Source organism: Bos grunniens, chromosome 26 (assembly GCF_055505025.1).
Source record: "Bos grunniens cultivar Pamir isolate PY7600 chromosome 26, Bosgru_T2T1.0, whole genome shotgun sequence".
Classification (NCBI taxonomy): domain Eukaryota; kingdom Metazoa; phylum Chordata; class Mammalia; order Artiodactyla; family Bovidae; genus Bos; species Bos grunniens.
Window position 1 is genome coordinate 50,528,552 of NC_141190.1, and position 26,940 is coordinate 50,555,491.

At 53.1% G+C, this 26,940-nt stretch overlaps 1 protein-coding gene and 1 long non-coding RNA gene across 3 annotated transcripts in view; one reads left to right on the forward strand and one right to left on the reverse strand.

The window, feature by feature from the left end:
- The window catches only part of LOC147344562 (uncharacterized), a 32,948-nt gene extending 28,662 nt beyond the window's left edge, over positions 1-4,286 (forward strand). The window contains exons 2-3 of the long non-coding RNA XR_015155459.1: positions 3,503-3,625; positions 4,011-4,286. This is a non-coding gene — a long non-coding RNA (uncharacterized LOC147344562). The remainder of the gene's footprint in view (positions 1-3,502; positions 3,626-4,010) is intronic.
- An 11,659-nt stretch (positions 4,287-15,945) lies between these two features.
- Positions 15,946-26,740, reverse strand: BNIP3 (BCL2 interacting protein 3). Of its 2 annotated transcripts, XM_086378193.1 has the most exons (7): positions 26,573-26,740; positions 21,863-22,011; positions 20,133-20,283; positions 19,671-19,755; positions 18,075-18,184; positions 17,854-18,006; positions 15,946-16,923 (listed from the first exon to the last, which is right to left on the reverse strand). In XM_086378193.1, the coding sequence occupies exons 2-7, from the start codon at positions 21,954-21,956 to the stop codon at positions 16,878-16,880; spliced, it is 639 nt and encodes a 212-aa protein (XP_086234319.1). In that variant the 5' UTR covers positions 21,957-22,011; positions 26,573-26,740; the 3' UTR covers positions 15,946-16,877. The 2 variants fall into 2 exon arrangements, with proteins under 2 accessions (XP_086234319.1, XP_086234320.1); XM_086378194.1 differs by lacking the exon at positions 21,863-22,011.
- Positions 26,741-26,940: the final 200 nt, after the last annotated feature.

The following is a 26,940-nucleotide window of genomic DNA, read 5'->3' on the forward strand; positions in this document are numbered from 1 at the left end:
GTCACCCCGGCCAGCCCCTCTGTGCACAGGGACCTCTGCTGAGGCCGGAGGCCATCTTCCCACCCAGGATGGGGTCTGTCCCTGCAGAGCTTTGCTGGCCTGGAAGCCAGTTCCCCCAGAAAAGTCCAGGCTTTAGCCCACTGAGCCTTGAGGTCCTTCGGGAGGGGAGCTTTGGGTTTGTTATTTTTACTCATAAGGAACAGGCCCTACTTTGTAGAAAACCAAGAAGTCTGTGTGTCATGACAGTGTGTGCCCTGGGAACTCTGCCAGCATGCCCCTGGGCACTGAGTGCTGACGGCATCCTGGCCCAGCGTGCACCTGGGCGCGGAACGCTGACGGCATCCTGGCCCCGTGTGCCATGGATTGTCCTGTTCTGGACACTGTCCTGCAGTAAATCAGTGTATCGGTCAGTGCGTCCAGAGCGTCTCCCGCTGTAAAGTGGGGGAGCTCCGGCAGAGCCTGCACATTTGGCCTGTGTTTTCAAGACAACACTCTTGAGTAAACAGGCTTAGATTCCAAGAGTGGTTTTATCTGTCAGCCAGGTTACTTCTGTGAGTAAACGCTCAGTACTGCCGCCAGGCTGCTTAGGATCAACTTCAGATGCAGAGTCAATAAACATACAGGTTCTTTGTAATCCATGTACATTTTTTAAAAAGCAGCAGCTGAAAATGAAAGGAAGCACAGACCTCCTTGCCCACAGGTCCTGGAGCCAGGACGGGCTCTGGGTCTGGCGCACGGGCGGGCGGCGGGTAAGACAGGCACTTGAGTTATTGCTGATAAAGCAGAAGTGCTGGGGAAGGAAAGGTCTGCCCAGGAAGTCTTCAGAGTCTTTCTGAAGACAGGTGGGTTTTGCTGCAGTGAGTCTTGCCCATCGAATGCTGAAGGAAACCCCTCTCCTGATGGGCAGTGGCAGGTGGCACCGCTGTGGCTGCAGTCCAGCCGGCCTCAGCTGTGGGCTGGCCCTGCAGCACCCATGGCTTGGGGAGTCAGAGGGCCCTGGGCCGGCATCAGCCTCTCGTGGTGCCCGGCGTGGTGTCTGCATGGAGCCTGCTGGCCGGGGTGTACCAGGCCCCGGCCCCCGTGGAGCCACCGGCTGTGCAGAGCATCTGCAGGGTGCCCAGCGGCTCTCCAGGTTTCAGGCCAGGGCCCGTTGAGCCTGGAGGCCTCGCTTGCACTGCAAAGTGGGCTCTTCTCCGGTTTTTAAACAGAAGTGGAAACACTGTGTTTTCCGGTTTTGGAAGAGCCTAGCAGTAGGTCCTTCTCAGAAATCATCTCCTCCATGTCCGACATGAAATTCAGCCACAGCGGTCGGTACGGGATGAGCCAGGACCACCTGTCAGTGGGGGTGTGGGACCTTGACACAGAGCGCCGGCCCGTTGAGACCCACAGGCGGGGCCTTGGGTGCCACCGCCCCGACCTTCCTGTGCTTCCATTAAAGTCCACGAGTACCTGGAAGCAAGCTGTGTCCGCTCTACGAGAATGACTGCGTCTTTGACGGCTCTGAGTGCTGCTGGAGTGGCTCCGATAGGCGAGGCCCGCATGGGGACCCAGCCCTCCAGGGGCAGGGCTGCCCGACGTGGAGACGGGGTGTCTGGGCGCATTTCTCACCTTGCTTGCAATTCTATCCATGTCTGAACAGCAAGCACAGAGCTAGATTCACAATGACTGTTTCTGAAATGCTTAGTGGGTGACAATTTCTTATTTTCTGTTATTTCCAAGAGGAGTGAAAGGAAGGAGGTGAGGACGTTCGTGTGGGTGGGTGGGTGGGATGGCCTTTGCTTTGGGAAGGAGTGGAGGCCAAGACCCCAGGATGCTGCTGTGCGTGGACGACAGTGCGGGGCTGGCGAGACACCCCGCTCTGTCAGGGCTATGGCCATTTCGATGCCTTTGGTCATCTGTGGGCACATGCCTTAGAAGTGACAATGCACTGGTTCTGCCTAGAGGTCTGTGTTTAATAACGTTTGAAACCTCTCCTGTCGTGAGATGGGAGAAGATGCTGCTGTGGGCCTGTGATGGGGTGTGTGCCGGGTGGGGCTCCTGCGTGTGTCCCAGCCGAGGACCTCCCGGTGGTGGTGAGGGGCTGGCAGACATCCTGAGATGCCCTGCGGCACAGACCTGGGAACTGCCGGCCGCGTGCCCTGTGGCACAGACCTGGGAACTGCTGGCCGTGACACTGCCATACTTTGAACGTGAAGAGGGAGGGACAGTGAAGAGGGCACAGCACTGGCCTCGGGGCCTCAGCTGGACCCAGGAGCCAGGAGCCCTGGTAGGGGGAGCCCTGACTCTGGAGCCGCAGAGGTTGGCTCTTGAGACGGAGACCCTCGGAGGCACCCATCTGGGTTAGACAGGCCCCAAGGGAGACGTGTTTGTGAGAGACCTTGGGCTGGGGTGGATCACGCCCCCAGCGTTTGTGAGCCTGAGCACGGCTGTGTGTGTGTGTGTGTGTGTGTGTGTGTGTGGATGTGGGTGGCTGTGTGTGTGTGTGTGTGTGTGTGTGTGTGTGGATGTGGGGAGCATGCCCCACAGGCCACTCCAGGCACATTGGGAGCGGACATGTCAGGTATGGGTGCCCGCTTTCCACAGGCTGACATGCCACACGTGGTGTCAGTGGCGGGTGGAGGGTGTGGTGCCTGGGGCAGGGACAGGACTTCGCCCGCAAACCTCGGCACGGCCGCCTGGGCACCGTCAGAGCCCTGAGGGGGCCCTAGGCCAGGCGGGGCCGCCCTCGTGGTGGGCTCAGTGTCCCCCCGGCTTCAGAAGGTGGAAAACAGCTGCGGCCTACGTCAGGCCCAGGTCCAGAGCCCTCACAAAATGCTTTCTCAGCAGACCCGCTGAGAGCATGCAGGGCCACAGAGGATTTGCCCTTCCCAGGGTGCCAGGGCCCAGGATTTCCCTGGGTTAAAAGCCCTGAAACCAGAGCTCACAGGCGCAGACGGGCAGGCACGCATAGGAAGGGCAGTGTACACATGCCCCGGACACAGCAGAGCGTGGCGCCCCGAGAATCCCGCTTCCAGAGGCGCGGGCAGCAGCGTATCCTCGTGCAGGAAGGAGCCGGCCCACCCGCGCATAGCACTCACGGGGCCCCTCACTGGGAGGGGACCCGGCCGCTGCTCGGGACGGGAGCTTCGTCCTGAAAACCCCCTGTGGATTCAGCACACCCTGTGCAGCTGAAGAGATCTTGAATTCACTGAAGATGGGAAACATTCTAAGGAGAAAGTCAAGGTTTTTACCTTTTTCAAAAACACATTAATATAATTAAAAGTGTAGATTCGTTACTTTCTCCTTTCTGATCCTGTTGTATTTGTGTTTACTGACACGACTGTGTATGAGGTTCAGTGAGACTGTCTCACCATGGTTCTCTCCTGGCCATTACAGTCTTTCCTGTGTGATGTCTGAAGGTGGCCTGTGCAGAGCTGGGGTAGGCGGTGAACCGCTTCATCCAGGGCCGGCGGGGCAGGGTGAAGGGTTCCTCGTCACTTACACGTCATCTTCTTTCACGCAGCGCCATCCTGACGGGCCCTACAACAACTCTTTCTGAATGTTCGATAGGTCCACCCAGAGGATTGAGATGCTGGAGGCCTCCAGGGTGAACAGCAGGCCTCGGGCCAGTCTGCAGCCTCGCAGGGTGTGTGCGGAGGGGAGGCGGAAGGGTGAGGTGAGCGTAGGCAGCCTGGACCAGCAGGAAGACCCTGCGCATGCGGGCACCTGGCCAAGAGTGTCATTGCCGTGGCCACCACCAGCCACCTGTACACCTTCCAGGACGAGGTCAGCTGCGGTGGCAGAAGGCCCTGTGTCTGTGCAGAATCGCGCCTGCTCACTGTTGGAGCTCGGTGGCCGCCTCACCTCTGAGAAGTAGGGGTGCCCTCCTTCCTCAGCGCAGACTGCCTGGGGCTCCAAGCGGGGGCCCCGGCTTCTGCTCCGGGGAGGGGGGCCCTGGGTGTCGCTGCTCAGTAGGAAGCCAGCTGGAAGCAGGCCTCAAGGCCGTGACTAACATAGACGTCTTTACTTAGGTCTGAGCCTGCCTTCCAGATTAGAGACCAGACATCCACACCCAAGAGAGGAGTCGTCAGGTGCAACCTCTCCTGCCAGCCCTCCTCATCCTCTGCCGTCACCCGGGCCTCCACCCACATGGCTGCATCCGCCACCTACCTGCCAGCCTTGGTGGCTCTGCGCTCGGCTTGGCCCCGGGCAGCTGCACTCCGCCACTCCTGTGTCCACCGTCACCCCTTCTGGGGCAGCTGCTTAATAAAAGCAACACACTGTAAAGAGTGTTTTTAAGTCCAAAATAAGCATTGTCTTTATTTGCTTTCATTGCACATAACAAAATTATGCAGAATTAAGACTTTAAAACTCTTTTATACTTCATTGACAGAATGGTGGATCATATGTACTGCTTGAGGCTCTGAGCGTATGTATCCCCAAACTTCTGCAACCTTTGTTTCTGTAGAACTGGTACCCCTAACCCACCGGGTAAGGACTGGACAAAGCCTTAACTGAGAGAGAAAATCATAGGAAGTAGTAACAGAACCGCTGCTGAGAAGCTAACACGGGGTTTAAAGCATGCCGCAGATGCACTGCCGTTGAAAACTTTCGTGCTTTTTCTAAACCTTTTTTGAAAGTACTAGGTGTGGAGTGGAGGGATAACATACTTTTTTAAAATGCTAAAATTATACCCTGCATTTCACACTTAAAGGCAGCAAAAATTAAACCGTTTTAATTTCTATCCCTTGATGGTTTAACAGTAGGATCTTTGGTATCAGAAATCAAGATTTCCCCTCCCCCCCAAAAAAATACAGAGGTAACAATAAGTCACTGGAGCTTGCTCTGTGGAATTCCACACTGGAGCCACGGCCCCAGTCCTCGGGGGGCGGGTGGCTGGGCCCACGCACTGCTCGTGGACTCACTGTGGTGGCAGAGGCCCCACCAGCACACATTCCAGTTGCAAATTGAGAACCAAAACGTATTAGGTGGGTGCAAACATAATTGTGGTTTTTGCATTGTTGAAACAGAGAAGGCAATGGCACCCCCCTCCAGTACTCTTGCCTGGAAAATCCCATGGACGGAGGAGCCTGGTGGGCTGCAGTCCATGGGGTCGCTAAGAGTCAGACACGACTGAGCGACTTCACTTTCACTCTTCACTTTCATGCACTGGAGAAGGAAATGGCAACCCACTCCAGTGTTCTTGCCTGGAGAATCCCAGGGACGGGGGAGCCTGGTGGGCTGCCGTCTATGGGGTCGCACAGAGTCGGACACGACTGAAGCGACTTAGCAGCAGCAGCAGCAGCAGCATTGTTGAAATTTGTTGTTCGATACTGGAATTCATCCTTAATGTGGTTATGTTATATATCATTTCTGCTTTATGTTTTTTTGCTAATGAATGATCTGCAGTGTATTTTATATTTGAGACTAGGGAAATGATGTTAGACAAAAAGCAAATTCAAGCAATTTTCTTATTCAGGTTCAAAATGGGTCAGAAAGCAGCGACAACAGCTCGCAACACCTACAGCGCATTTGGGCCAGGAACGGCTAATGAACATACAGTGCAGGGGGGTTCAAGTTTTGCAAAGGAGACGAGAGCCTTGAAGATGAGGAGTGTAGGGGCCAACCATCAGAGGTTGACCCTGAGCAATTGAGGGCCATCGTCCAAGCTGATCCGCTAACAACTACATGAGAATCTGCCACAGAACTCCAGTGTCAACTGTTCTATGGTCATTTGGCATCTGAAGCAAATTGAAAAGGTAGAAAAGCTAAGTGGGTGCCTCGTGAGGTGACCAAAAAAAAATTTTTTAATGGTCGTTTTTAAGTGTTGTCTTTCTTCTCTTACTGTATGCAAAACCTATGAACCACTTCTCGGTTGGATTGTCATGTCCGATGAAAAGCGGATTTTATACAACTGGCAATGACCAGCTCAGTGGCTGGACTGAGAAAAAGCTCCAGAGCACTTTCCAGAGTCATACTTGCACCAAAACTAGGTCAGGTCACTGGTGGTCAGCTGCCCCTCTGAGCCACAACAGCTTTCAGAATCCCGGTGAAACCATTACATCTAAGAAGCAGGCTCAGCAGATCAAGGAAATACACCAAAACCTGCAACATAAGTGAGCACTGGCCAACAGAAAGGGCCCGGTTCTCCACAACACCCGGCCGCATGCGGCACAACTAACGCTTTAGAAGTTGAACAGATTGGGCTATGAAGTTTTGCCTCACTCACCACATTTACCTACCTCTCACCAGCAACCTCTTCAAGCAGCTCAAAGACGTTTTGCAGAGAAAGCATTTCCACAACCGGCAGGAGGCAGAAGATATCTTCCAAGCGTCCGTCAAATCCCAAAACATGGGTTCTTATGCCACAGAAATTAATTATGACAATTTATTGCTCCTTGGAAGAAAAGCTATAACCAACCTAGACAGCATATTCAAAAGCAGAGACATTACTTTGCCAACAAAGGTCTGTCTAGTCAAGGCTATGGATTTTCCAGTAGTCGTGTATGGATGTGAGAGTTGGACCATAAAGAAGGCTGAGCACTGAAGAATTGATGCTTTTGAACTGTGCTGTTGGAGAAGACTCTTGAGAGTCCCTTGGACTGCAAGGAGATCTACCCAGTTCATCCTAAAGGAGATCAGTCCTGGGCGATCATTGGAAGGACTGATGCTGAAGCTGAAACTCCAATACTTTGGCCACCTGATTCGAAGAGCTGACTCTGAAAAGACCCTGATGCTGGGGAAGACTGAAGGTGGGAGGAGAAGGGGATGACAGAGGAGGAGATGGTTGGACAGCATCACTGACTCAATGGACATGAGTTTGAGTAAACTCTGGGAGTTGGTGATGGACAGGGAGGCCTGGCGTGCTGCAGTCCATGGGGTTGCAAAGAGTGACTGAAGTGACTGATTAACAATTTAAAATTCATGGTCTGAAATCAAGGGCTTCCCTGGTGGCTTAGAGGTTAAAGTGTCTGCCTGGAATGCAGGAGACCTGGGTTTGATCACTGGGTTGGGAAGATCCCCTGGAGAAGGAAATGGCAACCCACTCCAGTACTCTTGCCTGGAGAATCCCATGGAGGGATGTTGGAGATACGTCTCCGGGACTTGGAAACGGCGAACCTGAAAGAACAACACTTGGACAGTCTCTGCAAGGACTGACAAGTTTATTTCTGCAGTCAAGCCTTTTCATAGGAGCAAGGAACAAAGAGCTTAGAGCATACAGCCAGCAGAACACGTACAAGGCTAGGATATAATCAGTAAAAGATACTTGAAGGAACAGCGCATTCTTAACGACCCATGTATTTATCCATGACCCATTTTCTCAAGCAACGTCTTTAATGTTTAATTGTTAAATCTAGGCACCGAGCATAGCCAAAGGCAGGAAATGTTCTTCAGCAATCAGTACACAATGCCTGGGTACTTCTGGCCCTTCACCATTTTCCCACAGACCTCCTCCTTCACGGCTATTTTGCACTGTGCCTCCCAACATATCCTCCTTTTGTTTTCAGTTTAAGCACGGCAGCTGTTAGTTGGACTCCATTGTAGGAGGCATGGAGTCTTGAGTAGAGACATCTGTATAGAATTGTGTAGTGCCATACCAGATAGGGTTCCTACTGTAACAATAGATATTAGACTAAGAATGCCAGCAATAATCCATACTATTATGTGCCTTGATCTCCTTAAGCCATATTTGAGCAAAACAGAGAAATACAGAGTCGGTCCATGGTTCTGTTAGGTTAACAGGAAGCCATAAATCAGATCTTTGCTTGACTATTGCAATGTTGACATAATGATATGAAATAGTATGGTTTGAACACATATACAAGGCACATGCGTACAGTTAACAATCTTAGCAGAAAGATCTATATCGAAGTTACCTACAATAAACATATACGGGAGGTGCTCACAAGATTGTATATAACCTGCACTGTCGTATAAAAAGGTATAGTTTTGAGGTTTTAAGGCTTTTGCAGTCCCATACACATTGGCAAAGCGCTCCAATGCAGCAGGAATCTTCCACACACGTCATTGCTCAGGTCCTATGGTAGGGGTTCAGACGTTAACGTTTTCTCTTCGGCTTCTTTATGGTCATTGACGAGACCCTTTGCGTCAGCTGTGTCACCTGTCGGGGGAGTCTGGTCTCGGGGTCCTTCTCGGTAACGGACATGGTGAAGTGGAACCCAGATTTCTTCTCCATCTGCAACAACAAGACCGTAACCTCTGCCTAGGAGTCGTAAGATTCCTGGCAACCATTGATTAAACTGTTTATACCATATTGGTGTGTTGGCTTCTAATGGTTTCTTACTGTTTTCCTCTGCAAAATGTCTGTCTGCACGAGTATCAGAACTATCTTTTAGTAAATTTAAAAAATTTAAGGAATAAAGAGTTAAAGATAATAACAATTGAGGGTTCATAGGATAAGAAGTGTATCTCCTCTTCCATATTCCCCCTTTCTGTTTTAACAAATGAATTTTAAGAATATGATGGGTTCTTTCGATAATTGCTTGACCCTGGGGATTGTAGGGTGTCCCCGTGATGTGTGTTACATTCCATTCCCTTAGAAATGAACGAAATGAGTGAGAGGTAAATGTAGGCCCATTATCTGTTTTTAAGACCGAAGGTATTCCTATAACAGGGAAAGTGAGTAAAAGCACGGAAATGGCGTGTTTGCTGGATTCTGAAGAGACAGGCATTGCCCATATAAAACCTGAAAACGTATCCATTGAAACAAAAAGCAAAGAAAACTTTCCCAAGGAACAATGAGTGAAGTCCGATTGCCAAAGGGAGTTAGGCTGTTGCCCACGAGGATTAACTCCTGAAACTGTGATACGTAATGTCTCGCTTCAGTGAGGGGAATATGGTATTTAGAGTGCAATCTTTTAGCATTGGTATGAAGATTAGCGTGTTCGTCCATAGCAGATGTAAAGATAGGAGCTATGAACTTATCAACAGCATCATTCCCTGCTGCCAGGGGGCCAGGAAACCTGAATGAGCACGTATATGTGCAATGAAGAAAGGTTCTGTACGCGATTGAATTAAGGCTTGAGTCTTAGAAAAGAGAACATATAATTCTTCATCTAGGTTGTATAAAAAGGCAGTAACAAAATCAGGGAAAAGGGAAGCAAGGTATTTGGAATCAGTATAGACATTGAAGGATGATGGCTGAAGAGACAAAAGAGCATATAATGCATACAATTCAACTCTTTGTACTGAAGAATAGGCAGGGGGTAATTTCTCTTTGATATCAGGGCCAACAATCCAAGCTATGCCTTTCTGGTTGCCATCAATGAAATAGGTAGGTGCATTTGAAATAGGCCGGGAGGCAATGATATTAGTTACTATAAATTTAGTAAATTGTAGGAAGTCCCATAATTTTCCTTTTGGCAAATGGAATGAGATAACGTTCTGAAAGTCACTTAATGCTATTTGCATGGTCATGTTATACTGTAAGGCAGTTTGTAATTCCTTTTTTGTCAAAGGGACATGTATTGCATATGGATCAAATCCAGTTAAGGTTTGTACACGGCTCCTTCCTGATATAATAGCTGTCCTATTTTCTCAATGTATGATACGATTTTCTTTGACTGCTTAGTATGTAGATATACCCATTCTATCGGGCTGTTTTGAGCTATGATTGCAGTAGGTGAATGTTTGGTGGGGAATATATATAAATAGACCAGTTGGGTATGGTTCAGCTGAGTTGAGAAAGATTGTTGAATGTGTTTTTCAACAAATTTTAATTCCTCTTTCGCTTCTTTTGTTAGCTGTCTAGGACTATTAGGGTCAGGAGGTCCCTTTAAATTTTTAAATAAATTTTGTAATGCATAGTGGGGAATGCCAATAGATGACTGAAGCCAATTAATATCTCCTATCAATTTTTGAAAATCGTTTAATGTGCGTAGAGAATGCACAGAGATTTGAGTTTTTTGAGGTTTTATCTTAGACTCTTCCATAACATGTCCTAGGTAATTAAAGGGTGCTTTCAATTGAATTTTATCTGGCGCAACAAGTAGGCCCTGATTTTGAAGAGTGGTGGTGACTTCGTCATATAACTGTTGTAAACAAAGTTCAGATTCCATGGAGAGGAGTATGTCATCCATACAATGAATTACGAAGGCAGTAGGATATTTATCTCTACTGGGTTGTAATAAAACAGATATGAGATATTAGCAAATGGTAGGAGAGTTCATCATCCCCTGAGGTAAAACCTTCCATTGAAATCTTTTAACAGGAGCCATGTGATTTATAGAGGGAACTGAAAAAGCAAAACATTTTTTATCTTTAGGATGCAAAGGTATAGTAAAAAAGCAGTCTTGTAAATCAATAATAATTACAGGCCATCCTTTTGGCACCATGGAAGGAGAGGGCAATCCAGGTTGTAAGGGCCCCATAGGAATCATAGTATTATTAACATTTCTTAAATCTATCAGCATTCACCATTTTCCTGATTTCTTTTTTATTACAAAAATGGGAGAATTCCATGGGGAAAATGAAGGCTCTATATGATTTTTCTGTAATTGCTCATTTACTAATTGTGTGAGAGCTGCCAACTTTTCTTTAGTCAGGGGCCATTGAGGTGTCCATACTGGGGCATCAAATTCCCAATTGAGAGGCAGCGGTGTTAACTCAATGGCCCCCATCAAAAAGGCTCATTTAGAGAGATCGTGGCTTTCGTTTGTTCAAGAAAATCCCTTCCCCACAAATTAATAGGGATACTGGTAATATATGGTTTGATGTAAGCTACAATTTGATCGGGACCATAAGCTTGTAAATAGGATGCACTGACGAAAGTTCGTGTAGCATCAGCCTCTCCTACCCCTAACAGTCTGGAAGGAGCCACAGTCTTACCCCATTCAAGGGGCCATTCTTCATTTCTAATAATGGAAATGTTGGCTCCTGTATCCAACACACCTGTGAAATTTTTTCCCCGTATCTTTAGAGTAAGCATAGGCTTTTGATGTTCCTTTAATAAGGTAGATAGTGCGGTGGTAAGATTGGTGCTATCAAAACCTCCTTGCCTAATTTTATCAGACGCCCTCATTGGTTTGACATATGGCAAAAGTAATAATTGTGTAAAGCGTTCCCCTTTTTGTAGATATACATTTCCTAATTTTACAACATCCACCATGACATGTATCTCTCCTTCATAATCTTTATCCATAACTCCAGCCAATACTACCAAACCTTTCATTGTACAGCTGCTACGTCCCAAAGTTAGTCCAACTGTTCGGACCATAATATCCAGTGGGGATTTTATGAGGATTGTATAATTCTATTAACTCCATGTCATAAGGACTGGGTATATCAACGCAAGCACTCTTAGATGTAGCTGCTTGCAGTGTCGTACTGCTGGGTCCTCCTTTTGTAGTGGGGCTAGAGGACAGTGTCATAGTGCTGGGTCCTCCTTTTGTAGTGGGCTGAGGACAGCCCCTTTATTAGTTTCCCTGTTTTTGTTGTGCCTCTGGCGTCAATGCATTTCCATCCTTATCGAATTTGGAATGACATTTATTCAACCAATGGAATCCCCTTTTACATTGTGGCAAACTTTTGGGGGTCTCTTTTTTTTTTTAAGAAGTATTATTTTTAGCTGTTTGCACTGGCATGTGGCATTGTTTTTTCCTATGGCCGGCCTTCCCGCAGTTACAGCATTTAGCACTGGCAGCCTTTTGCACATTGAAAATTTCTAGTGCCGCTAATTTTGCTCTATGGGACATAGATCCGGTATCTCTACAAGCTTTCAAATATTCCATAAGAGAACCAGTTTGTCGAATTGGTCTAAGCATGGATTGACGTTCCTCATTAGCATTTTCAAAGGCAAGTTGTTTTAAAATAATACTTTGTAAGGTTTCATCTCTGACAGATTTCTCGACGGCATCCTTTAATCTTCCTATAAATTGGGCATAATCCTCCTCATGTCCCTGGGCAATCTTGACAAATGAACCATCAGAGTTAACATTATCAACCTTTGCCCATGCTTGGCAAGAAATTTCTCTAATGAAATGTAACATCTGAGGGGTAATAGTATCTAATTGCGCAGTCATGTCGGCCATGGCTCCCGTTCCAGTGAGTATATCATAGGCTAAATTGGCAGGGTTACCACGAGATTGCTGGTCAGTCGTCATTTGTTGGGCCTCATCATCAACCCACATTTGCCACTGAAGTAACTGTTGAGGATTTAGAACCATCTTTGCTACTTGAAAAAAATCACATGGCATCCAATGATCAGCCCATCCTCTGAGGAATTCTACACAGTAAGGAGAAGTAGGTCCATACAGAGTGCATGCTTTCTTAAAGCTGGACAACATACCAAAACCTAGACCAGCCCAAGCATTCTGGCCTTGGGCAGGCTGATCAAACTGTATTGGGAAAGCGAAAGCGCAAGCAGGCATCTCCCGAGGAGGAGTGAAATGATTAGTACGAGCAAAGTTAGTAACTGCTGTTACAGGCGGAGCAGAAGGGAAAACCTCAGGTTTGGGCTGTCCATTGAATGAAATGACCTCCACTCCAAGTGGTTTCGGCTTCGACACATCCTGTATACATACGTCTCCAAGCTGTTTTTCCAGGGATTGTGTCTGATTGAGCATAACATTCTTATATTTCAAAGCACCTTGCATATCTTGTTCCTTAAGCTCATATTCATGTAAAGACCGAACAGTTTCTACTTCCAAATCAACATTATGCCCTTCAATTTGTTCTATGACAGCCCGTATGAGTGACCATGTAACCCACCATTGAGGGGGAATATGGACTCCTTGCCGATATGCTCGCAAAACATTATTCTTAACCCTTTTCCATATGTCTAGATCGAGTGTCCCCTCTTCTGGGAACCACGGATTATGTTCCAGTAAAATATGATAGCAGTCATTCAACTGATCTCTTGAAACATTGACCCCATTTTGTTTCAGAAAGTGATGCATTATAGAAATGAAAGGAATCTTACTGTTATGTTGTCCCATCCTGCTTACCTCTTTCTGCAGCACTCGCCGCTTTGTTCAGTCTTCCTTCAAGTCCCTGTTTGGGCGCCACTTGTTGGAGACATGTCTCCGGGACTTGGAAACGGCGAACCTGAAAGAACAACACTTGGACAGTCTCTGCAGGACTGACAAGTTTACTTCCGCAGTCAAGTCTTTTTATAGGAGCAAGAACAAGAGCTTAGAGCATACAGCCAGCAGAACATGTACAGGGCTAGGATATAATCAGTAAAAGATACTTCAAGGAACAGCGCATTCTTAACGACCCATGTATTTATCCATGACCCATTTTCTCAAGCAACGTCTTTAATGTGTATAATTGTTAAATCTAGGCACCAAGCATAGCCAAAGGCAGGAAATGTTCTTCAGCAATCAGTACACAATGCCTGGGTACTTCTGGCCCTTCACCATTTTCTCACAGACCTCCTCCTTCAAGGCTATTTTGCACTATGCCTCCCAACAAGGGAGGAGCCTGGTAGGCTACAGTCCACTGGGTCACAAAGAGTCAGACACGACTGGGCGACTTCACTTCAATACACTTAAAGGTAATTCTCTTACTCTGTTGGTTGTGATGCAGTTCACAAATCTGAGATATTGAACTATTGTCTTAAGTATCAAGTCCTTAAGCATTTCTGGAAAGATGGGGTTGTATATATTTGTTTAGCTATTTTCACCAGAAGTTTAATGAATTTCAAATGTTTAGCTGGATTTGTCCTGTGTAATTGGACAGTTTTTTCCATATTTCCTTCAAGACATATTTCCCACTGAACAAGCAACCAGCCTTCTGCCTCTCAGAGGGCCCTGAGCTGGGGTGTGCATGGCCAGGAAGGGGTCCCTGTTTTGGGCTGACGGCCCTCAGAAGTGCTCGAGAAGTATGTGATCTAAGAGATGTCCAGCAATTTCTCCGGTGTTTTTTGCCAGCTGACACTTTTGATTCCATATAAGCCTCTTCCCCTCCTAATGACATAAGAATCCCGTGGTTCGTCACACTTAAGTTCATGTGTTCATTTTGGCTGCACTGGGCGTTACTTGCCGTGCACAAACTTGTGGGAGTCGTGGCCCACAGGCTGTCGCTCCACAGCACGTGGGGTCTTCCCAGACCCGGGATGGAACCCACGGCCCCTGCATTGGCAGGCGGATTCTTAACCACTGGACCAGTAGGAAAGTCCCCATTTCAATAGTCGGCTTCCCTTGTTATCACCAACTTGAGTTCATGACTTTGGCCCTAAGTGAAGCAGCACTGTGGGCCTGAGAGGAGGTTATTCAGAGGGTCCCACCCCACCTCCCACGGTGCTCGCAGCCCCTCTCCCAGTTACACCCCACCCGTGGGGACAGCCAGGCTCATCCATTTCTGGAGGATTCATCCCAAGTTTTTGGCACAGATGAGCAGATGTGCACGCTCTGGCTCCTCTGCATGTTGTTCAGTCGCTCAGTCATGTCCGACTCTTTGCGGCCCCATGAAACTGCAGCAGGCCAGCCCCCACTGTCCTTAACTGTCTCCCAGAGTTTGTCCAGACTCATTTCTGTGGAATCAGTGATGCTATCTAACCATCTCATCCCCTGCCACCCTCTTCTTTTGCCTTCAGAATTTCCCAGGATCAGTATCTTCCAACTAGTCAACTCTTCAAATCAGGTGGCCAGATTATTGGAGCTTCAGCATCAGTCCTTCCAGTGAATACTCAGGGTTGACTTCCTTTGGGACGGACTGGTTGCATCTCCTCACCATCCAGGGGGCTTTCATGAGTCTTCTCCAGCACAATCCAAACACGTCAGTTCTTCTGCATGAACAATACTAAACCGTTTGACTTGCACACACTTTGTTCTTCAGCCTGCACTTAGGGCTCAGCAGACTCAGCCCTTCCCCTGGGGCAGCTCTGCGGGGTATGGACCGGCCCCGTGGCTGCCCGAGCTCTCCGGGTGGGCCTGCTCACCACCGGGGCAGTGGGGTTAAAGGCTGGGTGTCAGAAAACCCGGCAGCTGCTATAAAACTGGGGGTGCTGGGATGCTTTCCCACCGTTTTTTTCATGCTGGCAGCCACACAGTTCTGGCTCGGGGACCCTGTCACGTTTCCCAAGTTGTCATCTTTGTGCACATGCGTTGTCAAATGCTAAACCACAAGCAGCCCAGACACGTGTCGCTGAAGGTGCGGCCCACTTCCCGCCAGGGTGGGCCTGCCTGCCTCCACCCCCAGCGGGACCCCACAGTGCAGGCGCAGCAGGCAAGAGTCTGCTCAGGAAACAGCCGAGCACAGGCTTGAAAATCTTTTGGAGGACGTTAAGTACTTTGTGAACTTGCTATTCAGTCAGTAAAATGGACGGTGGTGTGATCTGCCTTAACAGGAGGGTGTTATGGAAGCTGTCACCGTGCCCAAAAAAGTGAAAACACTCACACACACACAGTCCCACACCTTAAACGATCAGACGTTCAGTGGAACATCACAGTGATGGGAGAGAGGCCTCAAGGAACCTGGGGATCGTGTTTGGCAGCTCAGCTGTGCCCACAACAGCATCAGTCAGTGGGCAGAGCTGGGAGAAAGGATATGCAACCTGGGAGGGTAGGAACAGAAATAATCCCGCCAGAAAACAAGAGAGAACCAAGGTTTTAAAAAATGAAACCAAAAGGAAAGTTAGTGGAATCAATCATGAATTAAAACTGGTGTTCCAAAGAAAGGGAGGACACCCTCAAGAGCTTACAACTCCCCAGCCCGGGGCACCTCCTCGCAAACGTGCTGCACGAATCCACCTCATTCTCGGTCATGGCCCAACTCACCCGTGCTCTCCAAGATGCGCTGGCCCTGGGGACCCCTGGCCTCGCTGGAGGCCCTGAACGCAGCCTCAACCATGCCCATCGCAGTGAGACGTGCCCCTGCCAGGGCAGGTCAGCGGGAAGCAGCCTTCGCCTCTTCAGGACCAGGCGTGTAATGAAGCTGACGCCTCGCCTCCATATGGAAGGCCTGCGGGCTACCTCCAAGGTCATTGTTTAAATATAAACCAAGTTTTTAAAAATTAGAATGTTACGTTTATTGAACACAACTGAAATTTAGTGTGGAAAAGTGAAGCAAATACAACAGCATTTATACAGTGTATGAAAGGGCATCCTTTAACCCCCAGGCAGTGGGGATACACCTGGCTTCACCAAAAAGCTTGTATGCCGTTTAGTTTTAAACCGTATGTTAATACCATAACCAAGGATTTGGCAAAGATTTATTTTTTTCCTATCTCCAGCCTTTTAAAGTAGACAGAATAGTTTAGAATGCAGCTGATACTAAGAGCACAAAAAACTGAACCAGACTAAATTCCGCAATCTGGAGACGGGAGGAGACAGTGGTTGTCCAGGGGCTGCTGTCCAGGGTGGCGCTGACAGTCCCAGGGGGTCCGTCTGGTGCTGCCCGACCGCCCGGGGTGGGGACCGCTTGGCGCCGCCCGTGTCGCGGTGGATTCTACATGCCGCGTACCAAAGCCAGCAGACACTCAGTGCTGAGGGCTGTCTGCAGCAGACAGACGCGTCCACCAAAGCGTCTGCAGCAGGGAGTAAGGCCACGTGTTTATTCAGGTGAAGCCTCAGGCAGTCCTCCTAGTGTCGGCATTCCTTCCCTCAAATAGTGTTTAACGCTATCAGTAATTCATTAAAATGCTACATACAACATAACTAGGTATTTTAAAATTATTTATACTTTGATATTTATAATATCTGAAGAAGGTTACTACCGAATTATTACAGTAGGTATTAATCAACGACATGCTCGTTGCTCGATCCCTAAGTGTGGCTGCGGGAGAGCGTGGTTTACTGTGTTTCACTGAGTTAGGAAGGCGGCGCTGCCAGAAGAAACGACTCGCGGGGCGGCCGCCCAGGACCGAGACAGCTGCTTCTGTGCGCTGTGCGGGGCATGGGCCCCCGCGGCGTGGGGACACCAGGCTTAAGCCTGCATCAGAACGTGCTGGTGGACGTTGTCAGGCGCCTTCCGATGTAGATCCTGACAGAGAAAGGAAGCGGTCGTTACAGGGCGGCATGTCTCCCGGGGGCGCGCACTGCCGAGACAGCAGCTGATCGGCCCAGCTTATCTACAGAAGGGGCCTGGCTGCCAACACTCAGTGGACACATGGGTCTCACTCTGATCAGCACACATTTCAGCATCCAATTTAGAAAAATCCAGCTGTGCTCTAACAGCTGTGCAACGCATACCCTTGGCACACACAAAGGACAGCCCCTCCTGAGCTGAGAGCTCCCTCCTCACTTTCTGACCTAATCAGTCACCCACGGGACAGCTGACAACCCCAGGTTTATCAGCACATCTCACAGAAACCACTGCTGCATGGGACGCCCCAGGGAGCCCAGAACGGAGGGGCGCGGGGGGCTGTCCGGGAGGAGGGCAGCGGGAGGACATCAAGGGCCTGAAGGCCAGCGGGGAGTCTCTACAGAGCAAAGGGACAGGAGAGCTTGATCCTGACCCCTGTGAAGTCTGGGAGGGCAGACACACCTGCAGAAATCCACCCGGAAGTGAAGGCTGAAGCCTAACCCCGCCAGGCCCCAGAGGACCCGAATGCTGGTTCTGGACAAAGCTCCCTGCAGAGAGGAGCTCCCCAGAGGGGAAGGCGGGGCAGAGCCCAGAGCAAGGGCAGGGCTGTGGGCCAGGGCTCAGGAGGGTGGGTGGGGGCCCTGCTCCTGCCTCCCCGAGCCAGCAAGCCGGGCGTCTCCTCTGCCCCGTTCTCAGAGCCCGGGGCTCCAGCCCACGTCAGAAGCCTGTCCTGACATCCAGTGGCCCAGGAGGCTGCCCAAGAGAAGCCCATCTGCCCGCATCAGGACCGGAGAGACCAGAGCCCTCCACGTGCGAGCCGCCTCGAGGGCTCCCCGCTCCCCCACCTGTGCCCAAGGCCAGCACTGGCCCCGTGCGGGCGGCACTCACCCCAGCCCGATGGCCAGCAGGTGGGACAGCAGCAGCGACGGCAGGAAGACCTTGAGGAACTCCGCAGAGAAGATGCCGCCCTTCTTCATGACGCTCGTGTTGCGCATGCTGAGCGTGGGCGTGCGCTTTGGGTGCTTGAAGAGCAGGAATTCCCTGAGGGGAGAGGGCGGTCAGCGGGCGCCGGCACCCGGCCCCTGAGGCCCCCGTGGACGCAGACTCACTTGGCCGGGGGGATGTTCTCTGGCCGACTGGACCAATCCCAAATCCAGTCTGAGTTTTTCTTCAGGATGCTTTCGACCTCTTTCCTCCTCTCCATGTAGTCTTCCTCGGACTGTGGGGAGACGAGGTCGGTGAACCCGCTGCCTGGCTCGCTGCCCACCCCACACCCCCGTGGAGGGCCCACCGGACTCCAGCGACCCTGAGCTGCAGGCACTGCCCCAGGGAGGGCACCGGCCAGTGGGGACACATGTTCACAGAGACACTGGCTGTGGTTCTAGGGGTAAAAGGAAAAACAGAAACCCCCGAAAAGGCCCCCAACAGGGATGTGCCTGAGCTGACGGCACACAGCACGCAGAGCAAATGCGCGTCCGCGTCTGGCGGGAGAAGAGAAAACTAGAAACCCGCGTGCACCCCTGGTCTCAGTGGCCTTAAAAATACATGTTATTAATAATATGTTAATTGAAGAGCTTTAAAAAGGTGCATTGCTTAGAATTTTAAAAACTGTGTACCTGATCATAGAATTCCTCTTTAAATTCAAGGGGGGAAATTATGGAAATACTCTAGAACACGGTACCAAAACCAACCAAACACCTGGACACAACAAAGCTGGGCTGGACCCCGCACATCCGGGAGCAGGCAGGCAGCACCCTGGAGAAGCCTGAGCACAAGGACTGCTGAGCCCGTGGGGCGGGACAGCCTGAGGGGTGCCCGGCAGGCAGCAGGGGGACCCAGGGGCACTGATAGAAGCTCGGGCCCCACAGCTCTCACAGTGAGGAAGGGAGCAGGCAGCCTTTCCCTTCTCCAGGGGATCTTCCTGACTCAGGAGTGCAACCAGGGTCTCCTGCACTGCAGGCGGATTCTTTACCAGCTGAGGCCCCAGGAAAGCAGGGCCCCCCAGGTTCCTAGATCCCGATACCCCTGAGCATCACAAGAGGCAGCAGGCAGGAAGATGGCCTGGCGAGGCCGCACTGGCCACTGGCCCAACCCAGGTCTATGGAAAGGCAGCTCAGGGCCACAGCCCACCCTACTCTCATGGACTTCCCGCCAGCAGGGGCTACGGCCCCACCAAACTCAGAGATTCTTAAAGGAAACTCAGAAAACTGAGCTCAGCCTCCATCAGCCTGGTCAGCTCCTAACCCAAACCACACAAGCGCCAGTCAGCGAAGCCCGAGGCACGGTTTCTGGAAGCAACTAGTGCCATCGAGGAAGGTACAGCAGCAGTGCCGTCCCAATGGGGAGGCCCCGGGCAGGCCTCCAGACCCCCACGGGCCCCCACGGCTCCCCGCCACCTGCCCGCATCCCCTGGGAGGGCGTGTGGGGCAGACGGGGCCCTGGGCAGGCCTCCAGACCCCCACGGGCCCCCACGGCTCCCCGCCACCCGCCCGCATCCCCCGGGAGGGCGTGTGGGGCAGACGGGGCCCCGGGCACACACCCTGAACCAAACAGCCCCACCGTCTCCGGTCCACTCTGTGAAGTGCTGGAGATGCCCCACCCCCCACAGCTGAGGGAAGGTCTGAGGAAGCACAAGTCGGCTTTCGGGCCGGGTCACCCAGTGCCCTGTACCGACAGATCACGAAGGCAGACCCTGTGCACCTTACCTGGGAGCTGTTCTTCTCTCCAAGGCTGTGCGTGTCTGTCTCAGAAGCTCTGTTAGTGTCCTGTGGGGTCTGTGAGCGGGGCGGGCTTGGGAGAAACAGCACACGTTCACCTTTCCACCAGGACACACAGACCCCCCCACACACAGGGGACGGCGTCCCTGGAGAAGGAAGCGCTCCCGCCAACCCCAGCAGGGACCAGGGCCCAACAGTCACAGCAGCCCCCTGCCTTCTCAGCTGAACTTCTGCCCAGCAGGCAGCAGCCAGCCCCGGGGGGGACCAGGGCCGAGGAGTCACAGTGGCCCCCTGCCTTCTCAGCTGAGCTCCGACGCCCAGCAGGCAGAAGCAGGGGCAGGACCCCAGGGGCGGTGTCCCCCCACCCGAGGGCAAAGGGCCCGCCGTCTGGGCGCTGGCTGAGGCCAGGGAGGCCCGCGGAGCCATGCTGGGACACACACATTCGCCCACCTGTCGCAGTGGGAGCTCTTGGAGCTGCTCCGTCCAGATTCGTGCTGCGCGTCCAGCAGTATCTTTTCCATGTCGCCGTTATAAATAGAAACAGAGTCGGGAACACTGCTCCCGTTTCCGTTACTGCCGAAGTGTAATTCTACCCAGGAGCCTGACGGGGACGAGAGAAGAACCAGGTTGCAATTTTCAGCCCATCTCGGAGTCTGGTGCTAAGATACCAAGCTCACCCCGTCTGTTTCAAGACGTGCCAGAGACTCCCACGGGCCCTCCGCCAGGAATCTGGCCGTAGCGCCCCCAGGCCCGGCTCAGGCCCTGTGCAGTTAGCCTCTGCAGGGACCCTCGGGAGCTGCACCCCAGACCATCTGCTCCGTCAGCAGAGGCCCTGTAGCCAGGACTCGCCCACACTCAGCTCTCAGAAGAAAAAGGCTCAACCAGTGCCTTGGGGACTTAGAAATTAAGGAATGCTTTAAAATTTCCACATTCCAGCCTCACGTTCTGACCCTGAGGCCCCACAGATTAATGACCGATTACCAAGGCTTAGCACTTGATATATTCACCAGGGAAATGGCAGCTGAGCCGGGGGGCCCTCCGCTCACCGGGCCGAGCCCCTCCGGGCCCCCGTGAGGGGAGGGGTCCCCAGTCCAGGTGGGGCCAGCATCCCGGCGGGGAGGCGGCGCTGCTGCTCCCGGCTGCGTGCTGTGGGGGCTGACATGGGGGCGAACTCAGGAGGAGGGCAGCATGGCGAGTGCACAGGAGGACGGGGTGGACACCAGAGAGCTCCTGAGGTAAGAAGGTCCGCCTGCGCTGCGGACCGGAGGCCCAGCCCGGTGGCCCCACAAGGCGCTGATGCCCGCTTCTCTGCGCTCAGCTGCCTGGCCAGCTGCCACAGGCTCTCACGTCTGAACCACGAGAGGCGCTGGGTGTGGGGTGGGGAGCCCTGCTGTGCATCCAGTGCGGGACCACTGCGGCCCCGAGCAGAGCAGACCTCCGCGCCTCTGCCTGGGGACCAGGCCTGAGACGCAACTACCGCAGGGGCACAGATCGTCACCGCGGGGGGCTGGTTGGGGGTCCGGGCAGGCGGGGGCCGGGTCGGCCGGCTTATTCAGCGCTGCTGCCTTCTCACGGGTTGGGCATTTTCCCACAGGCTTCCTGGCTGAGGGGAGAGCCTCTTTTCCGCGTCAGCTGTTGAAACCCGCTCCTCTCTTCTGCTGAGCAGTCCCTCTTTCTCCATCGAGCTCAATATTCGAGACACACAGCTTTCCTTTTTTTGGCCACATGGGAAGGCCCGCAGCACTGAGTCCAGCCTGACCACTGGCCACCGGGGCCCGTCGGCACACGCCTTTCTCCACCCTGTGTGATGCTGGCAACTGGAGAGACTGCCCTTCCACTCAGGTCTTCAGGTGAGAAGACGAAAACTTCTTGCTTTTAATTCCGTCAAACCTGAGGCCACGAACGTCCACTGCACCGCCTCGCTCCGGGGCCCCGCCCCCCTGCACGTGTGAGCTGACGCGGTCAGCTTATTCCAGGCGGCCCTCCGCTGCCCGGCTCACTGACTGCACTGCCGCCCCACCCCGGCCTCTCCCGCCCCGGTCGCTCGCACCGCTCTCTTCCCGGCCCAGCACCGTCCACTGCGGGTCACGGTCCAGCCTTCCCAGGTGGGGGGCTTTTATATCAATAACCAGTTTCCCGGCTCCAGCGCGCGCGGCCCAGCAGTTTGGTTTTGACACTACCTGTAGTGGTCTTGGAGAAGGCAATGGCACCCCACTCCAGTGCTCTTGCCTGGAGAATCCCAGGGACGGAGGAGTCTGGTGGGCTGCAGTCCATGGGGTCGCTAAGAGTCAGATACGACTGAGAGACTTCACTTTCACTTTTCACTTTCCTGCATTGGAGAAGGAAATGGCAACCCACTCCAGTGTTCTTGCCTGGAGAATCCCAGGGACGGGGGAGCCTGGTGGGCTGCCGTCTATGGGGTCGCACAGAGTCGGACACGACTGAAGTGATTTAGTAGTAGTAGCAGTAGTGGTCTCGGTACCACAAGACTGTCCCTGCAGGGGACACCTCAAACGCCCGACAGACCAAGAATTCACTCCCTCGTCAGCAACTCCTTGGGACAAGTCACAGAAGTCAGGACCACACCGTGCTTGCCCGAGTGCCTTCTCAGAGGGCAGGCATGCAGGCAGTGGTGGGAGACGGCAGTTCTACGCCCTTGCCCAGTACATCCTGTAACCCAGCCTCAGCGCCCCTCCCCAGGCAGGCTTGGGGAGGGCGAGTGCTGAGTTTCTGCCCATCCCCACCCCACCCTGAGGCTACCGAGGACCTCGGCAGTCACATCACTAGCACAGACTCAATTGTTTTCCAAAGATCTCAAGAAAGTCCAAGGGTTCTTAGAGCCGAGCTGTGGATCTGGAACCAGGGACAAAGATTAAATATATTTTTCAAATTAAAATATAATGGGCATACAGCACTGTAGTTTCAGGGTTTCCCTGGTGGTCCAGTCGTTAAGAAACCACTCTGCAATTCAAGGGACACAGGTTCCATCCCTGGTCCAGGAAGATCCCACATCCCCCAAAGCAACTAAGCCCACAGGCCTCAACTACCAAGCCCACGCGCCACAGCCCAGGAGCCACGGCTCCCAAAGCCCTGGAGGCCTGGGGTCCGCACTCCACAAGAGAAGACACCGCAGGAAGGAGTCCACCCACTGCAACGAAGAGGAGCTCTGCTCGCTGCAACCAGAGAAAACCCAAGTGCAGCAGCAAAGAACCAGCACAGCCACAAGACAGAGTATTTTTAAAAAAAAAACAACAACACGATGAGTTTCAGGCACATGCTTAGATTCCACTCCAGACTCCATGGAGATTGGAACCATCTCACTGAAAGTGTTGGGCATCCTTTAGAAAGACTTCTACGCAGGCTGTCTACAGCGGAGCTCTGTCTACAGCACAGCTCAGAGGCTGTGATACACTAACAGACCAGAGTTTATGATTAACCTGCAGCAACTGCACAGGGGAGCAGCTCCCTGGAAAATGAAGACCAGGGGCCATTAATCTTCTTTCACCTGCAGTTAAGCTCACTCACCTTTCTAAGCAAGAAAGAGTGGTTTCAGGTTGCTTTGTTGTTATTTCGTCGCTAGGTCATGTTCCTCTCTCTGCGACCCCATGGACTATAGCCAGGCTCCTCTGTCCATGGGATTCTCCAGGTGAGAAGACTGGAGTGGAAGCCGTTTCCTTCTCCCAGGATCTTCCCAGCCCAGGGACCGAACCTGCCACGTCTCCTGCACTGCAGGCGGGTTCTCTACCGCCAAGCCACCAGGGAAGCCCTCGAGTTGCCTTACAACCTCAGATCACTTCCTCAGAACCCCAAACAGCCTGTGAGGTAGTCAGGCCGCGGGAAAAGGGGCGGTGGTTGCTGACCCAGGCGAGTCTCGCCCTGACTCAGGCCACTGCCACACTGACCTGTAATTCACACTAACGAGACACAGGGCAGGTGGACTGGGCAAATGAGATGGGCGGAGAGCCTAGGCCATCGCCCCGTCACCGCAGAAGAGAACTGCAAACCGACGCGATGCGCCATGCCTTCCTTTTGTTTAAACAACTCCCTGTGACCCCCAGGACACTTGATCCCAAAAGAAGGAAAGCCCACACCTTGAATGAGACGATTCGTGGGCCCCCAAAAGATCTGTAACCACAATGCTGTCCCGTCTTCCAGCTCTGGAGAGGCCACAGGAATGACCCAGACACAACCACTTACTGGCTGGGCCACAAATGCCATGAATTCAGCTGACCTCAACTGCTAGTAACTGGGCACAAGCTGTGATCACATGTAGAGTGTTAAAACAGTTCCCTGAGCCACTGCTCGGCAGGCTGGGTGGTTGACTAAGCTTTCAGTTTACCCCAGCCTGAAAACAGATAATGACAACTGTCTTTCTCTAACTTGTGGAGCCTGACCCTATCAACTAACCTCAACACAGCACCCATGCTTTATATCCTGAGCATTTCGCACAGTTTCTCACAGTCCCTGCCTGCACTGTGAGGCTCCCTGCTCCTGGCTCCAGGCCAACAGCCCTCTCCAGCACCCCTGGCAGAGCACCCCACAACCCAGTCTGGGGCAACATGTCACAACCCTGGCTCTGGAGGACCACCTCTTGTGCTTTCCCTGTTCTCCAGCAGTCTCACCCACCAGCCGGAAAATCCTGATTTGGAATGCTACAACAGAACCCTGGTACCCTTACTTTGAGAAAACCACAATGGTGATGGTGGGCAGCCAGGGTTGAAAACTACAGGGGCATGACCTACACGATGCTGGGGTCAATGTCCTGGGGTCTTTGGGACAGGTGGGACCCTGAGGACAGCCCTGGGGTGGCGCAGGGGCTACGCCTGGAGGCAAGGACCACCCTTGGGAAAGCTTCTTCCCTAGGAGAGGTGGGACTTAAGAAATCCCAGTTTTTAAGAGTTTCTTGAGTGAGGCGGTACAGGAACCAGAGGCTTGACGTCTGAACAGGACCCGGTGGACCCCCCTTCCTTCTGCCTGCCTGAGGCCTCTGTCACCGAAGCCCGAGGAGCCTGGCGCCCTAAGAGCCCAACTGCTGTCACCTGCCTGCCATGGGCTTCGCCTCACCTCTCGCCTCACTGTGGCCATCTGAAATGCACAGAGTGGGCCAGGGTCTCATTGCCGGAAACCCCTTCCCTCTCAAAGTGCAGGACACGAGACGTGCACGTCCTGTGCCTATTCATGCACTGCACCTTCATCCACGGTGGGGGCCTGTGACAACACCACCCTCTGACTGGCTGCAGACAGACCAGCAGGTGAAGAAGTGGGGGCCATCTCGGGGTAAGCCGGTGCCACCTGATGGCACTGATCCCCACTCAGCACAGCACTGGGCGGGGGGAGGGGGGGGGCGCGCCTCTGGGAAGTTAAGTCTCGCACCCCCTCGCATGATGCTGCAAGATAATATTACAAAACTCCACCTTCCCCCTGCACGTTAGGGGTTGTTTATCTGAGACAGGAAAGGCATCTAGGACATCCTGCTGCTGGTCAACAGCTTTAACCAGAACGGACCAGGGAGCAGAGGCTGCTCGTCAACAGCTCTAACCAGAGCGGACCAGAGAGCAGAGGCTGCCCGTCAACAGCTTTAACCAGAGCAGACCAGGGAGCAGAGGCTGCAGGACTCAGGGAAAGCATCTGGCCAGAGACAAGCAGAGGGGAGAGCGTTGGCCTTTGTCTTGCCTCAGCGATCAACTGCTCCGAGTTCTTTCCGAGGTAAACAAGAGGTAATCAAATCAAAACTGAGCCCAGGGCAAGTGTCGGCCCAGCCACCAATCCCGGCCCGGATTCGGTTTCCCAGGGCGGCGGGGCCCACGTGATCCCTCCCACACTGGCCAGAGGCTCGAGTGCCCTGCTGCACGTACCCCTGACCGCGGCCCAAAGACTCCTCGACAGTTTCCACTCACCGTGTAACCGTCTTTTTATAGAATACACAAAACCGAGGAGCAAACCTTTTAACCCATGAGCTGGCACTCTGCGTTGCCAATGACTCAGCAGTTGGGTCTGCCAACCAAGGACTGGCGATGAAGCCGCTCTGGACACTGCGGACTCTTCGGACCAATGCAGCCACTAAGGGAACACACCACGGTAGGAGCAGAGTAGTCTGCTAACAGGACTGACTTGCAGGCGGTTCATCAAACACTTTTTAGATCTTTTTTAAGGCAAAGATTCAGTCCCTTTATCTATCTCAAGGAAAATAGCCCATGTCGAAATTTAAGAAAAGATTATAGGATTTCTAGGCTGTGACTGCAGTTTCACAACATACGACGAATTTGGCCAAGTCTTGGCGAGTAAAATACTGTTTTAACGAATACAGAAAATTAATGGCTCAAATTCAGGCAGTGTGATGATTTTTAAATCTTAATGAACCTTTAAAATTCTCTACGGGGTCCACGGTCCTCTCCGAACCTTATTTACGCACTCCCGCGTCCCACTTAACTCTTGCCTCAGGAAAATAAAGGTCGGCGCTCGGCCCCTCCTCCAGCCGCGGCCGGAGCGGGGGTCCAGGCCGCCCCCCGTCCGGTTCCGGGGGCGGGTGTCCGCTCCGGAGTCTGCAGCGCGGTCAGCTGCCCCGTGTCCCCCGGCAGGCCAGCCCGCGACCCCGGACGAGCGATCGAGAAGGACGGCGCGGCCGGCGCGACCCCCGCCGCTTCCCCTCAGGCCGCCCTGCCCCGAGTCCCAGAACGCGTCCTCCCCAGTCTCCCCGGGCCGGTACTGGCACCGAAACCAGCACCGAGGTGCGCCTCAGAAGACCAGGCACCCGCGGGTCCGGCCGCCCCGACGCGGAGACCCGCGCCAGGGCGCCCGGGGGTCCTCTCCGCAGGCCGCCCCCTCGCCGCGGGCCCCTCGCCGCGAGCCCCTCGCCGCAGGCCCCCAGCCCGGGCCCGGCCCCCGCTCACCGTGCAGGCTCTCCTCCTGCAGCCCGGGGCTCTCGCTCTGCGACATGATGGCGGGGCTAGGGGGCCGCGGCCGGCGGGTCGGGGTCTGCGGACGCGCCAAGGGAGCGCAGGGGCCGGAGCACCTTGGGCGGCGGACGAAACGTCGTCGGCCCGCTGCCCCGACTGACTGACGGCGGTGGCCGACGCAAAGCAAATAAGCGGCAGCACCGCCCACTAGCCGCGGGGCGGGGCCTGCGCGTGCGCGAGGCGCGGGGCGCGTGCGGCGCGTGCGACGCGTGCGCGAGGCGGGGGTGGGCCGGGGCGGGGACGCCTGAGGGGCGGACCGCGCGTGCGCGAGGCGGGGCAGGGCGGGGCGGGGGCGCCTGAGG